The 17,099-nt window shown below is 42.0% G+C and overlaps 1 protein-coding gene across 2 annotated transcripts in view; it reads left to right on the top strand.

Moving 5' to 3' along the window:
- Positions 1-17,099, top strand: part of BARD1 (BRCA1 associated RING domain 1) — a 65,772-nt gene that overhangs the window by 32,943 nt on the left and 15,730 nt on the right. For both annotated transcript variants that reach the window (XM_082228105.1, XM_082228106.1), the window contains 2 exons: positions 5,782-5,862; positions 8,110-8,282. In XM_082228105.1, coding sequence (XP_082084231.1) covers positions 5,782-5,862; positions 8,110-8,282 — 254 coding nt within the window. The remainder of the gene's footprint in view (positions 1-5,781; positions 5,863-8,109; positions 8,283-17,099) is intronic.

Here is a 17,099-nt window from a genome sequence, read left to right on the forward strand (position 1 = left end):
TTCTCAGTTACAATTTCAGCCTTTTTGAATCAAAGCAACATCTAACAGGCAGCTTAATGCATCTATAAAAGGAGCAGAAGGCCCATAAATGTAACACAGCACTCTCGCTCCCAGTTACTGGTGTTTGTGCCCCATAATTTTATGCACTTCACTCACCAATATTTACTTTCATTTGAGGGTAGGTTAACAGCTTTCTGGGATGTTTTTAATCAACGAAGATGTCAGGTGTGATCCCCCACAGCTGCAAATGAGGATGAGCGTTGAAACTGGATGAGATCTCCTCTCGCTATAGACACATGCACCATTTTAAAATGTGTTCTAGATAGTTAAACCAATTCAGAATCTTAATACAAGGTGCGCTGCCTACCCAAAGATCATAAAACAACTGCCCGATCCACTTCTAAATATTGCTTCTGCTGTAATCAGGAGTGTGAAGGGGGGCAAATATTTAAACTACCTCATTCCGCGCACCCCCCCGCCCCGTCAAAACTCCAGCGCCTTACCCATTGCAGCTTTCTTTCCCCACCCAAAGCTTATCTTGCTGTGGTGACAGGCTATCATTCCTCCGTGGCCTCTTGAATACTGCAATGGCAGCATCACATTGTGCTTCTTTAGAAAGCTTATTTTCCATGCTAGGAATTTAGGAACACTGTGGATCTATATTTTGTGCTATGCCTGGGGTGCTGCCTTTGTAACATTAAAGACGGATGGAAAAGATGCAGAGGGACCGCTTCTCTGCTGCAGCCATTGGGGAGATTTGTGGGAAAGAGGTGCCTCTAGTGGTGGGGTATGCGTTCCAGCAAATTCATGACCCAGGCCCATGAGCTTTTTGAGTTTGTGCTTTGTCTCAAAATGAATTCAGGGTGTGTTTGAACTTGTAAGTTTGCCATATTATGCCTCTGAATTCTGAACTTTAGTTTCATTGCAGGTTAGAGGCTAACCCAACTTACCAGCTGTCAACTGGCCAGCCATTACAACTCTCCACTTACTGTCCTGTTCTGACTGGACCAACTGTTTGGCAGCCAGGTGCCCTCCACATATTTTGGATAAAATCTCACATCAACCCCAGCTAGCACAGATGGCTGGGGCTGTCATTTAAAACATCTGGAGGCATCAGAGCAGTTCATTTCTAACCTATTGACAGATACTTCATTCTTACTTGTGGTGTCTCTGAAAGCCACGAGGAATTTGAGGAGGTTGCTTCTCTCCTAGTTATTTTATTCATTTGTTTTTGTAGTGCATATATAAGAAGAACCAGGAGAGAGCCAGTTGAACATGTAGGGGTGGCTCTGTGTCAGGAATGGGCTGGACTAATGGCCGCTGCTGACATTTTCCAAAAGCAGGAGATGGAGGAAGTTTAAGTGACTCATGCTTCTGGGTCATATCTGAAGGGGGAGATGTGCCCCCTGCTCTGGAGATGTGCTTTTCCTGCTTGGGAGACAGAACTTTCATTCCCCACCCCCACCATGTCACAAAGTGGTGCGTAAAGCAATCTTACTGCTTCTGCATAACAGCCACAATAGCCCTTAATTTCAACTTGAATTTCACACAGCTATGTTACTTTACCATTATGGACAATCTAGATTTGATTGAGTAATGGTTTTTCCCGAAGCTTCTTTTGTTTAATGTTAACTACTATGTACAGGTTAGATGACCCAAGGTGTATGGTTTCTTTCCCCATATCATTTTTGGAAAAGAAGCTCCTTTTTGTTGCAAGCTCTGAGATGTGATCTACTCATAATGCAACCACACCCACACCCACACCCTGCTATTTATGCACATTTACATGTATCAGCATCTACCTAATATAAAAATTAAAATAAGTTATTACTGAATACTAATCTGCAAAGTGCATATCAACATTGCAGTCCATATCTGAGCCTAAGGGAACCCATTGGAACCTTCCACAGCCCTCTCCAGGCCGCATTACAAACACTTCCTGAAGTGGGATGAAAAGGCCATGTCTGATATTTTTCTGCGAAGTTCAAATGTATGCATGATGAGAACAATGACCAGATGATAATATTTGGCAATAACAATTCTTGCAAGGCAGTAGCATGTTAATTTTAACACCCCTAGTGGGAGAGAGGGGTGTATAGGGTGATAGGGGAGGGCTAGGACCTCTGGACTAAGGTATGCCATGCTCCTTCTGGAGTAGTCTGTCCACCTTTGGTCCCTACTTTGCATCCAGCTCTCACCTTTGGCTCCTAGAAGCTGTCAGCATGGAACAGTGGCCACACCTCAGGAACAGCTTAGGAGAAGGAAAACTCTGATCCTAAGTCCTGTTGTCTGGGCAGCCCAGGACCTCCTTACACACTGGCCAGGCTTGCACCCCAGGGAGGTCAGTATGGTGCTGCTAATGCAGTCGTTTGACTTCACCCCCAGAGGCGCACTCCACTGTCTCTCGAGACGGATGGATGCCAACAACAGTAGCGGGAGAAAGATCTTGTGTCTCTCAGTTGCCTCAAACTGTAAGTTAGCTTGGCATAGATGTTGCAGACAGCACCCTTGTGTTTCTTGACCTTTGACCCCACGGTTAGCATCTCCCCAGCCCTCACTTGTATTGTACATATATGAGAACTGATTATACTTTTTATATATCTGATGACAGTAGCCAATGAAAAGCTGATGCCACAAATCTGTAAGTTTAAGGTGCCCCAAGCTTTGTTTCTTTTGATTCTTGTGTTCTGCCTACTAAGTAATTTATGTATTTTGCCTAAGGATGGAGACAGACCTTGTGTTTCCAGAGATGGACGATTGGCCACTGTTATGCTTCTTGTTCTAGCAGGCCTTGGTGCAACATAGCATCTATATGAACATCACTTTGAATGTTTGCTACGCTTCTGGCATACCATCTTAAGACTGTGACCAAATGCAGTCTTCAGCTTTCTGGCTTCAACATCAGCAAAACAAAAATTTTAGGACCAAATTAGTCTGCTTACCATAAAGCCTACTGAAGAGTTCTAGAGAACTCAAACGCTTGCACATTATTTTGTGATATTTTGATTAGCCCAATAAAGGAATTGCTGTAATGTGATTTTTTGCACAATAGCCTGTTTCTTGGTGTAGCAACTTGATGCACCTCATTTGGAATTTAGTTCTCTTAATTGTGGTTGTAGTATTTGCTGTTAACATGGGTTTTGAGACACCCTTGATTAAAATAAATCCTATTTGTGCTTAATAGCTTTTGTTTAATATTTGAATAGTTTAATTCATTAATAGCACATTAAAAACAGAGTATTTTAACTCTCACTATTTTATATGAAACGGAGATAAGACATGGGCTTGTATCCAGCATCTACAGGAGCAGAAAACAGGTCATGCAACCAATATATTTCTATACAGAAAGGGTACCTCCTGACCCATCCAGGATCTCCCCTGGACTTTCCCCATCAGTTTTGGGTTGTTGTTGTTGTTGTTTTGCTTTTCTGCTACATCCATTTCCCATCACATTTATAGTATTTGAATATTATATATATGCTTGTGTGTGTGTATACGGTGCTTTTTTCTAAAAAATGTTTAGGGGTACTCTCATTTTGACTCAAGAAAATCACCGTTTTATAGTTCAAATCGGGAAAAATAAATACAATAAATGGACAAAAGTACAAAGATTCCCGAAATGTTTAGGAGTATGCGTAGCCACAGAAAAAGCACTGTATGAAGATACTTTTAACTACCTTTCACCAAAGGGGAAAGAGCAGTAGACAACAATTTGAAGGTTGTTTTTTAAATAAAATAAAATAAATCCACACAACACAAACAGTTTAAAATCAACAAATGAGCATAACAAAAGGCAACAAGGCCAAAACACAAAATAAAATCAACCCAGAAGATGAAAAGACAATTCCCAACAAATTTGTTGGAGTAATATGTATAATAATCATGTATGATAAGTTGCTGCTGCTCTTATTTTTATTTGCTCATAAAATGCCCAAGCTTTTCTAAGTGCTGTACAGACATTAAAAGATAAAACAGGCTTAGAGTGATACAAAAGGAAAAAGGGAGGAAGAAGAAGGTTAATGGCTCCTTATTGCAGACAAGTGAGGGGAGCTGAATCTGAGAGGCGTCAAGTAGGGAGTTCATGCCTGAGGAACATTTTAAACCTTTTAGAATTACCACCACCATTTTTAAAAATTAAACATAGATGCCATCTTTGTTTTCACTGATTTGATTGATTGGTGCAGGTGCTACTTAATTCTTCCTATCGTAGGTTATACGTAGAAGTCACTGAGAGAGAGGCTAGGTGCCTTCTGCAGCAGAATGCAAAAGTGTTTGTAGGTAAAAAGCAAGTTATCCTGCTTTTTGGTTCCCCACTCCATGCTTCAGTTTATCATGAGAATATTTTGTTCCATTATCGTAGGATGAAAATGAAATTATTTGGTTAAAATAACTGCCAGTAAGATAAGCAGTGCTGCCATTTCACTATGGATAGTCACTGAAATATTAAGCAGAAACTATCTTGTTTCCTCTGCCTATATTTTTAATCGTGCAATCTGGCTCATTGCATAATGTGTGCAAACACTTCTGTGGGTATTCTGGATTGGGTAGAGTTTTATTGGTTGGGGGGGGATACTTTGATGAAAGACACTTAATTTTATGACAAACAGTGAAACGACAGTTGATTTTAACTTGGTGAAGAATACATCTATGCTAACCTGCCCAGTTAGAGTTCTGAATTATTGGAACTGCCAGAAGTGACATTAGGGTGATTTGTGCAGTGTGGATGAATGTTGATTCAACCCATCAGTTGAGGTGGGTAGTCCAAAACATTAGGGGAGCATCAGGTTGGCAAAATGAGCTATACATACCTAACTTGGAACCCAAACAATAATAATGTAGACTGTTCTTCCCAGTTAATTATTTTGTTCATTTTTTTAATTATAAAAAATAAGATCCTTCTCATTCAAATAAGCTTCACTTCGTGTGAGTTTCCAGTCCCAAGTGTGGGGCAAGGGTGAGAATTGCAGGTGCCAGTCTTTTTGGGCAAGTGACCCATAAGCTTGGAGGTGTGGGATGGTGCCACTCCAGTGAGCCCTGTGAGACGTAAGCAGTCCTTCGCCCCAGTGCCTTTGGGGGCTTTGCTGTCAGGAGTGCACACTGGAGATTATATAGGCCAGGTGTGTGGGGCCAGTCAGCATCACAATCGGCATTCCCACACATTATGCTTGTGCTGCAATGTTGCTAACCCAGTTTTACAGCAGAGGGAACCAATAGTCCATATGTGGCTCTTGGACTGATTTCAAAAGCCCTCTCTGCAAGTAGTTCAAACTTGTAGCAAAAGGAATCTGTCCACTAGGAGCTAAAGGGGTGACAGAAAGAGGGGGCCGGTTGCAGAACAAGATGCCTACCTGCATGCAGCACCTGACAGATCACCCTCAATGTAATTCAGCCCTTGCAGAGAAAGGTTTGCCACCCGTGTTCTGTAGTGAGTCCAGGTACCCATCTTTCCTCTCTAAACAGTGGAGATCTGGCTCTTTCTAGTATTCGTTGCAGTGTTCTTTGTAACCTGAAAGCTTGTGTCCTTTCTCCATCAAATTGTTTTTGCAAATAAAGACACCTTTCACTGAGTGTAGAGGGGAAATGTTAATACTAAGAGGTACAAAAAAGAAGATACTGTAACAGTTTACAAATGTGGTCACAAGCAGACAGTTATAAGTAATTCTCAACTTTTCATATTAACTGATTTTGGGGGGCTGAAGTTTTGATTTCCTTCCTGACAGGTGCTTTTTTGTGTTGCATTTCCTTGAGAAATTAAATGTTTCCCTCTCTCCTCTCCTCTAGGGTGATCTTTCTGCTGTTAAGCACTTACTGAAAAGTGGAGCAGATCCCAATGTTAAAGACTATGCTGGATGGACTCCACTGGTAAATATCAAGTTTTCTAAACATGTTCATTCTTTTTCATTATGTGCCACTTTACTTCTCTCTCTCTCTCTCTCTCTCTCTCTCTCTCTCTCTCTCTCTCTGTGTTGCATTTCAAATGGAAAAAAGTGGCTTTCAAATGACAATGCCATGGCTGGTATGATTTCCCAGGAAAAAATCATGCTGAAGCTTTGCTGGATTTTAATTCAGTACTCCAGTAAATCAGCAGTTTGGTTTTAGAATAGCATGGTTCCCATAGTTCACAGCCAGAGTCCCATGGATATACCAATCTCTGGTGTAGCCAGACATTATGGATGAATAGGGGACCAGCACAAGATGAAGACGCTCATTCATGTGAGGCTTCGTGTGTGTTGGATACACATCAGTTCCCCTTCAAAACTAGCATACAGAGATTCCCTGCTCTGCAATTTGTTAAAATAAAAAAAATTCCTTCCAGTAGCACCTTAAAGACCAACTAAGTTAGTTCTTGGTATGAGCTTTCGTGTGCATGCACACTTCTTCAGATACGCTGAAACAGAAGTTGCCAGATCCTTCTATATAGTGAGAAGGTGGGGAGGGGTATTACTCAGAAGGGTGATGGGAATGGGAGATTGGCAGATAGCTGAGATGAGCCTGTTGACGACTCTTAACGACTGTAATAGGTCTCACCCCTTGTTTTTTCCTGTAAGACCTATTACAGTCGTTAAGAGTCGTCAACAGGCTCTCTCAGCTATCTGCCTATCTCCCATTCCCACCACCCTTCTGAGTAACACCCCTCCCCACCTTCTCACTATATAGAAGGATCTGGCAACTTCTGTTTCAGTGTATCTGAAGAAGTGTGCATGCACACGAAAGCTCATACCAAGAACTAACTTAGTTGGTCTTTAAGGTGCTACTGGAAGGAATTTTTTTTTATTTTGACTATGGCAGACCAACACGGCTACCTATCTGTAACTGCAATTTGTTGTTCCATAAGCTTTCCCAGACTATGGCCCACTTCATGAGATGGACCAACAGGGCTAGTGGTCTCTAGTTTGCAAAGGGTCATGTCACGCTAAAGGCTTTATAACCGTCTGCTTCCTACTACAGTATTCTTTGTTGTGTTTGGTGTAAGAGATTACAGTAGGCTAGCTTTCTAGAACCTCGAGTCATGGGTAGCCCGTCTGGCACTCCCATCAGCTGCACTACCCTAATGAATGGTCAGTTGTGATGGGAATTGTAAGCCAGCAACAGCTGAAAGGGATTCTGTTGGAATCAAAGGGAGAGCTTAAGTAAAAAGTACTTGGTCCTAGGAAACACAGTGTTGAGTACAGTATCTACAAAGGATGCACTGATGGTTTTCGTTAACAACACATGCTGTTGTTATGTTTTCAGATTTTCCTTGTACTGGAAACAATTTTAAACGGAGATTCTCAGGATTCTTGCAGATATGTGGCTGGTTGCCACATGTGGCCGTCATCAAGGACAGGGAGTAGGCCAGTCTGGACATGATTATATCCAGTGGTTTATTATGTACATGAGCCATGGGATTTTTGTGCTCCCCAGTTAGAGAAGAGTTCATAAGCTTTTAATTTCCAATGTCAGTTAACCACAGTTTAAAGTTAAGTTGTCATTAATCGTAATTGTGGCTAGTTAAAACAATCTGGTCTCGTGGGTTTGAGGTTGGCTAATTTAACCTAATCATAGTTAAGACTAGCTGCAGTTGTCTTGATTCAGATGTAACACTTAACTGTGGAAGGGCAAACTTCCAAACCTCCTCCTCCTAGCCATGCCAGAGGAAGAAGGAAGTAGAGAACAGGCGAGTCTGAAGGTCACTGCAGCTCATTTCTCATAACAAGAAGCCATGGTTTATCATTAACATCCAAACGAGGCCAATGTCTGTGACAGCTGATATACTTTTGTATTGCATTTTCAAACTCAAGGGAAATTGAGTTTAGAAGTAGTCTGTGTTCATCATTGCTAGCTGTAAAAATCCATTTATGATGGATGTTGTATTAAAATGACTTCATTTTTACTGCCAGACTGAGCTCGTTCACATACCTTTCCCATCATTTATGTAACAAAGATTCCTAAAATCGATGACCTTTAATTGTTGTAAGCTTCTTTGAGAGTAAATGTAGTGATTTTTTAAAAAATTCCTTTGAGCAATTCTCATGCATTGTCATGGAGATCAAGACTCACTCACTTTTTAATCATGCAGGTTCTTAATGCTTTCTTCTGTGTTTTCCTCTTATCCAATTCAACACTTAGCATGAAGCTTGTAATCATGGACATAAGGAGGTCGTGGAGCTGTTGCTACAACATGGGGCACTCCTGAATGCGGCTGGGTATCAAAATGATTTGCCGCTTCACGATGCTGTCAAGAATGGACATACAAGTATTGTTGAACTGCTGCTTCTGCATGGAGCTTCTCGAAATGTAGTGTGAGTACAGGAGAAATGGATTTATCTCTGTATTTTCAAATGAATGACTGGAGGCATACCATTAGATCCTGGTGTTCAGAAATCTTGGGGAACCTACCATCTTTATTCTGAAGTGGTAAACATGACTGAAGTTCACTGCTTCATCCTGCAGGTAGAATGTTTTCCCCTCTAATTAAAAAAAATGCTATACATAGTAAACCAGGGAGAAAACTAGGCTAGAACAATGCCTTCATCCGCACCTCGGATTCAGGTAGGTGGTCTTGCTGGTCTGACACAATCGGGGAAAAATTAAATTGTCCAGTAGCACCTTAGAGACCAACTAAATTTGTTCTGGGTATAAGCTTTCATGTGCATGCACACTTCTTCAGATACACTGAAACAGAAGTCACCAGACCCTTATGTGACCCAGACATCGTGGGTGAGATTCAGCTAACAAATCCTGGTAGCAGCAAGTGCAAGGACTTCCACTAACACAACAGGGCTCTCCTCCTCCCATGCCATCTGAAATTTGCTCAGGGGCGTGTGCCAAGAGAACCCCAGAACAGCGCACAGGGGGAGGCGAGGGGGGATTGTTCCATCTGGCAAGCTGAATTCCTCCCCTCATTTTCTGTGTGATGGGAATTTGTATTGAGGGACATCTCATTATGTGGACACTCGGCTGTAGTCTGAAAGTGTATAGCCAAGTCACAGGCTTACTCCTTCAGGGAAGAAAAACCTGACAGGAAGTTGACTTGCTGGAAGCTTCCCAGTGACCTTTATGTCATGTTATTAGTTTTGCTTAGAGCATTTTTATCCCACTCTTCACCTGGAGAAAAAAAGGCTCCTGGAGTGACTTAGAGGTCAGAAATAAGACAATCCCTACCCTCTTCAGACCTGCAATCTGAAAGACATAGCACAGAAAGAAAAGGTATGGGGAGAGATGAGGAGGGAAAGCAAAGTCCCTTTCTTCAAAGGGAGATGAAAAATCGGATGGGGGGTTCTGTTCCGTTTCTCTTCCTTAAACTTAGAAAGCCCCAAATGTCTTGCACCTTAATATTGCTTCTTACCTGTCCCTGCTGAGGTACAATATGCTACTTCAGCCTGCCTGTGCTGTCCTCAGGCTCCCTGCATTTGCAAGTGCCAGCACCACGAGAGCCAGGCTCTTCAAAGAGCAATCTAGCTATTTTAAGAATATCGGGCCTTCAGGTGCCTTTTAAAAATGTGTTTGTGCTTTTCTAGTGTGTTTATATAAATTCTTAGTACTTCTGTATGCTTCTTCATTTCTGATTGTGGTGAACACTGTGCCTGAGAAATGTTTCAAATGCAGGTTTTGAAGTGACTTCTCTTTGTGGTCACCTCTTGGTGTCAATGACCAGCCTGCATTTGATAGCTAAGACCTAATTTCTTATTAGTGGTCAGGAAATAACTGTTTGGCAATGCCTTCTAAATGCCATATGTAAGTGACAAAGAGCATATATATATATATATATATATATATATATATATATATATATATATGCTTTCGTAGATTTTCACGGGTACAGGAATGCAGGTTTTGGTGTCTTCGGGTGTCTAGCCGTCTGGAGAGCTGAAACTGAGACCTCACATAAGACAGACAGACACACCAACAAACTCTACAAACTAGAGAAACGCCAGAAGCCCAGCCACCCTCCACAACAACCCATGAAACAAACAGTACATAACATATCAGACAGGATCCTCACCCCAACTGAAACCAAAGTACTCTCCAAAGGTTTCAACTTTGCAGTCGCCCCGAGACGCATCCCCACGGAAAACATCATATGCGGAGTCGAAGCTAGCCTGACCAAAATCGACCCAGATGAAGCCAATAAAATCAGACTTGAAGTCACCAATATCCTCTGCTCCAGCAAACCACCCAGAAGCAATTTACACAAAGAAGAACAGAAAGCACTCACCAACCTGAGGAAAGACAACAACATAATCATTCTCCCAGCAGACAAAGGCAACGCCACTGTTGTGATGAACACATCGGACTACCAAGCAAAACTATCAAATCTACTCCAAGACCCTACCTACCAACCTATAAAAACAGATCCCACCACCTATCTGGAAAAAACCACCAAATCCAAAATAAAAGCCTCTCCTATCAGTGAAGAAATCCAGCTAAGAATCATCCCCAGAGAAAAATCATCCAGATGCCCCAAACTCTACGGTCTCCCCAAGATACACAAAGAAGGAACACCACTCAGACCAATAGTCAGCTCCATAGGCTCACCTCTACAAAATCTCGCTAAATTTCTCGCTAAGCAACTTCAGCCCTATGCAGAATCCATCGCTTCACACGTTACTAACTCCTTCCAGTTCATAGAAACAATAAAGAAACAATACCTACATCCCGATGACCTACTTGTGAGCTTCGATGTTGTATCTCTCTTCACTCAAGTGCCCATTAATGAAGCCTTGACAGCCATTCAAAACAAATACAACCCCCCCAAATACATCCTGGACCTGACCAACCACTGCCTAACCAACACGTACTTCATCCACAATGGACAAAGATACAAACAGATAGAAGGAGCACCTATGGGATCACCCCTCTCACCGGTCATCGCAAATTTGTACATGGAACACTTTGAAACCAATGCTTTAGACAAGTCAGAACACAAACCCAAACTTTGGCTCAGATATGTTGACGACACCTTTGTAATTTGGCCACACGGGAAAGAAAAACTAGATAGCTTCCTCACACATCTCAACAGCCTACACCCCAAAATACAATTCACTATGGAAATAGAAGACAACAACCAACTCCCCTTTCTTGACGTCCTAATCTACAAAAAACCTGATGGCTCCCTAGGACACACTATCTACCGGAAAAAAACACACACCAACCGCTACTTACATGCACAATCACACCACCACCCTGCACAAATAAACTCCGTAGCCAAGACTCTCATCTCCAGAACCAAACGCCTGGCTGACAAAGACCACTTGACAACTGAGTTACAGAATCTCTCAAATGTGTTAATCGCCAATGGATACCAGAAAAACAGGGTTACGAAGCTAATCCAAAAAGAAACACCCCCCAAAAACCAAGACACAGAAGAAAACAATGGCATGGCCCTCCTTCCTTATATCAAGGGCACTACAGACAAAATCAGCAAAATCCTCCATAAACACAATATCAAAACAGCCTTCTGCACCAACCAAAAAATAGCCAATATCCTCAGAAACCCAAAAGACAAAATCCAGCTGGAAAACCAAGGGGTCTATGAAATACCCTGCAAAGTCTGCCCAGCCACGTACATTGGACAAACAAACAGACGAATAAATGCACGTATCGCAGAACACAAGAATGCCGTCAAAAAAGAAGAAAAAACTTCCTCTCTTTTCCAACACATGAAAGAAACAGGACACGAAATTAATTTTGCAGATTCCAAATTGCTCTTTAACATGGAACATCACCACAAGAGAATAATCATGGAAGCCATCGAGATAGAGAAACACCCTCACAACATGAACAAGCGTGACGACACGTCCCGCCTGCCAGACATCTGGAAATTAGCCCTCCCCACAAAAACCGACACCAGAACCAGAGGCACACAGAACGTCGTCACCAATCAACCACACCAGACCCAAACCCAGACCCTCTCCACAGACATATTACAGACTCCATCCAGTAGCCAAACTATAGTGGCACCTCCGGATGCTGCACCCCCCTGCAATCCCTACACAGATCTGGCTGGCACAAGGCACAAAACCACAGCTCGCCCCTATACACGAAGCCAAGCCAGAGCACAACTAAATGCAGCACAGCCATCTTCTCAGAAAAACTCTTCACAAGCTCAAGAGGTCAAGACACGAAAGCTTTAGCAACTAATCTACACTTAATGACCCACCCAGTGGTATTCAGAATATCACTCATGTAATCACCCAAGATATCCCTCAAGTAATTAAGGAACAAAAGAAGAAAAGGCACACTAATCTAGGAACTTCCTTTCTGCCCAGAACGTTGGAGGCTATACACCACACCCCTCAACAGTATTTATAGGAACTCAAACACCAGACTCTGCTCTGTTCCAGTAACAAGAAGCCGAAAGCACCAGCCTGAAGATGACGAGTGAGACCTCGTCGAAACGTCGCACAGACACCCCGACTCTTACACGGGAAGACACCCGAAGACACCAAAACCTGCATTCCTGTACCCGTGAAAATCTACGAAAGCAAATATATATATATATATATATATATATATATATATATATATATATATATATATTGGCCAATAACTAGTAGAGAAGATAGGAAGAAAACAGAGCACATAAAACACCATATAATACGTTAAGTATACTATTAATTGTAGAGTTAAAACAATGTAAAACACTAAAATACATATATTAAAATGGTATAATTATATAAAAATGTTAAACTAGCATGCTTGGTGGCTAGTCTCACCAATAGTTGAAGTCACCTGTACTATTTGGCTCTAAGACCTTTAGAAGTTAGCATGTATTTATTGGTTTGGGATTTACTGATAGAGGGCTGTGTGTGGGTGTGTTTATGCGTGCACATAGATATGTATTTGAAATACAATTTTAGGTCTTAAATTTTAGGTGTTAAAATAATTTTAACACAAATTATAGGAATTGCAACATTACAGTAGCGACATAGAAAGTACGTAGGTTGAGAGGTGAAAAACGAGTTCTCTGAGTACAAGACCACTTTCAGTTGGCACACCTTGGAACAGCAAACCTTGGTGCCATTAGCCTGAAACTGAGGGAAGCAGATTGTGATTTGGTCAAAGTAAGGTAATAAAAAAAGTGTGCTAGGTATGTCTAAACTCTTTGATATGCCTAAAGTAGCTCTTTGGCTCCCAACCAGTATAATAACTTGCATGCTTATATAGGCTTTAAGCACGTGCATCTTGTTTTCCATGAGGAAAACCAAAATGTCTATTCAGGAACTTAAATGAAGAGAGCAAAGATTAATTCTCCCCCCCCCCCAACCAAAAAATAAAATCTTATTCTGTAAGAAAACGCCAGAAGGCAGATACAGTCATACCTCGGGTTACAGACACTTCAGGTTGTGTTTTTTTGGGTTACAGACGCACGGAAACCCAGAAGTACCAGAACAGGTTACTTCTGGGTTTCGGCGGATGCACAGAAGCAGCGCTGTGGGTTGCGAATGCTGCGGGTTGAGAACGTGCATCCCGCACGGATCACGTTCGCAACCCGAGCATCCACTGTAATGTATGTTTCTCTGGAAATTGTCAAGTTTTAGTCACTGCTTTCCTAGTTTTTTAACCTTTTCTCCATTTAGCAGAGATGTGAAGCTACAAATAGAAAATATTATATGGACCAGTGGACCTATTAATTGCCCTGTTGGCCTAGTTAATTTTTTTAAAGTTAATCTCCTGCACATAGCTAATTCATATTTTATAACTAGATTTTTTAAATGTGTTTGCTCCCTTGAATTTCCTGTCTGTCTTGCTTCACAGCCAGCCAAGTGACTTGAAAAATTAGCTCTCTGCATTTGCAATTTCAGCTGCTCATAAAGGCTTTCACTCAGATGGACTGTCTTGCCAGTTTTCCCCCATGCACAATAAGTTTAACAATGGTAAAAGCTGTCTTGTTCCCTTTTTTCTGCATAGAATAATGGGTTCCATCCAATGCAAGTTTGAATTTGAACACAGTTGAACTGTTGGGAGCATTTGTTTAGGACCAGATAGTGCTTTTAACAACAAATCTGAAGAAGGAACCTCTTCCCTTTGCTTGGAAACTTTTTAACAATCCTTGCTTGTCTTTTTCACTTGACTGTACCTTGCGATTCCATATATCCTTTGGCCACAGTTTCTGTTCCCTTATGGCCATGGACTTTTATCTGCTTGTGGCATAGCTGCTACTGAGTTACTACTGTGTGGAATGGGGAAGTATTTTCTGCAAAGTGGTTCATATGTGGTGTGAGTCCATTTAAATCCAGCCAGTGAAATCCCATGAAAACTGGAAAATAAAATGGTAGCCCGGTTCAACTCTGTTCTGTCTGCCCATAACCTTAGTGTTGTGAGATCATTTTGTCATCTGAATGATCCATAGATCCCTACCTATAAATTGCTGTGCTTCAAAGCGGGGTGGCTGGTTGGGTTCTTTCTGACATAACAAAATCAATGAACTTGTCCAACAAATGTTTTATTCATAGTTTTTAAAGTTGCTGCTAGTTAATAATATTCATATTTTGCCTTCAGTCATAGGCAATACATGCCTTCCATGGCAGTTTTGTTGACTTCTCACTCACAATGCTATTTTAAAAATGCGGCCCTGAACTGCAATACAAAAATCGAACACCAGAGATTCTCCTAGCTTAAGGGGCTACCTTTAGCATTGGCCAATGCTAGGTTTTTATTAGGAAATATATACAAGATATATCACGTAGTAAGTTCACTTTGTGCCTAATTCCTCATGTAATTACATAAAATTATCCTTAATTGTTAAACTGAGGGTTGAATTGAACACCTCATTCTTTACCGAATACACATTCAGTAAAGCTAACAATATCCTACCAAATAGGCAGTGCAATTTTCCTTGTTGGCCTTGTGTCCTTTTCATCGTACATAGATTACTGAGTCTGTAGTCTTACTGAGTTTGCATCAATTCTGTAGTCTTATAGGACACAGTTGTTGATAATAAATGTTTTAGAATGATTTCCAAGTTGAAGCAGACTTCATTCCATTGATTTAAACAGGTCTGCTCTGATTATGATCAACACTGCATATTATACTTAAATAAATATAAATATAAATATTAAAGCATGGCTTTAATGTTTGCCTGCTCCTTGCTCCCCTGCCATGACAATTATGTGAGGTATGGTAAGTGTGTGTGACTGGCCCGAAGTCACCCAGTGGGTGACTGGGGATTTGAACCTGGACCTCATCACCTTGACCACTGCACCACACTGATTTCCTTAATTCTTCTCTTATTATTTTTTACAAAATATTTTGCACGATTTAAATAAATCTGATGAATATACCTTCAACTGCTTGAGCACCAGAGCCTGCCTGTAATCTGGGAGCATGGCATAATTCTGCTTGTGGAGTCCATAGTTATTCAGAGTATGATCTGAAGGCACATGAGGCTGCTACCTTGCTGAAGTTATGCAGATGTGGGTCTGGTCAGTACCTGGATGGCTGGCCGCTCTGTATGCTGCCTTGGGTTCCAAGGTGGAAGAAATAAAATAAAACGCAAAATGGGTGGTGTTTACTTGGTAAGTGTCTGGATCAAAATGTCTACTTAGTCAAGTGTTTCCTCAAACTGTTGTTGGACCACAACTCCCATCATCCCTAGCTAGCAGGATCAGTGGTCAGGGATGATTTGAACTATAATCCAACAGCAGGTGGGGACCCAAGTTTGAGAAACACTGATCCTAGGCTGGGAGCATCTGTGGATGCTGCAGCACCCCTGCAGGTGAAAGTATATAGAATCACAGAATTGATCCTTTTGGCCTTGTATAATCTGTCCTCAGTGGGAGCTGCTTTTTGAAGCTTCAAAGCCAGTGTGGTGTAGTGGTTAAGAGCGGTGGACTCGTAATCTGGTGAACCGGGTTCAATTCCCCGCTCCTCCACCTGCAGCTGCTGGGTGACCTTGGGCCAGTCACACTTCTCTGAAGTCTCTCAGCCCCACTCACCTCACAGAGTGTTTGTTGTGGGGGAGGAAAGAAAAGGAGATTGTTAGCCGCTTGGAGACTCCTGAAGGGAAGTGAAAGGCGGGATATCAAATCCAAACTCCTCCTTCAGGCCCCTCGAGAGACTATTAACAGGAGATCTTAGGGATTAAACCCTTCTGAGCTGTGGTCTCTTCCTTCACATGTCAGGGATGCTGGTAGATCCCCGCAAGGTTTTGGTAGATCACGGTCGATCTCTGGCTCCCTTTCCTTAGCGTCACTAAAACTGACTCCTGCCCTGCCCCCTCGGCCCGCCCTCCATTGTTGTTTGATCTCTGGAAGGGAAGATGAAGCTTTCTCTGTGCTGCTGTTTTCATCCATAGCGATCTTATTGTGAGTGACCTTACCCCTTTGTCCCTTGCCTTTAACCCCCCCCCCAAAAAAAACGGAAGTCCTCCCTAAAGCTTTTTTTAACCCCTAAAAAATGGGGCTTTCCTCCTCCCTAAAGAAAGCTCAACAACTTCAAGCTGAATTCCCCCCCAAAACGGGGTTTTCCTGGCCACCCCTGACATAAGTGAAAGAAGAGAGCTTATGCTTCTCTCTCTCTCTCTCTCTCTCTCTCTCTCTCTCTCTCTCTCACACACACACACACACACACACACACATCTCCTTCCTACTATGAGGATGCTATAGCAATATGTCAAAGCACTTCATAGATAGAAGCATCATGCCATCTGTTGTGGTGTTAAGCCAGTGCTTTTATACGTAAACTAATATTTGCTTTCTCTTCTGGGTATGTCATCTGAAGTCTATTATAGCAGTTGATGTTAAATATAGCCCCTAAATTAAAGTGAGGCCAAATGACTGTGCTGGTGATTTATACTGAAATAGAGGCAACACGGCAGTCCTTAGTGGCTTGAAACTCCCAAGAGTGAAAAGGATTTTAAGCATTGCTGTTTTCATCAGACGCATTTATAATATAACCTGCTCCCGTCTTACTGATGTCACTGGAGGCTGGCAACACTGTGAAATGAGATGTGAGCCAAGTCCTAAGTAAAATTGTTAAGCAGCAGCCGAGTTCATGGGCTGCTGCGTGTGCTAGAAGAGCAAACAAGTTGGTGGCTGAGCTGGAGCAGATGGCAGTGTGGATCTTTGGGTGGTGGTCTTCCTTTAGAGCCCCATGCCTCCAAGCTCAGTCAGAAA

This window comes from Podarcis vaucheri, assembly GCF_965113315.1.
Source record: "Podarcis vaucheri genome assembly, chromosome: 1".
NCBI lineage: Eukaryota > Metazoa > Chordata > Lepidosauria > Squamata > Lacertidae > Podarcis > Podarcis vaucheri.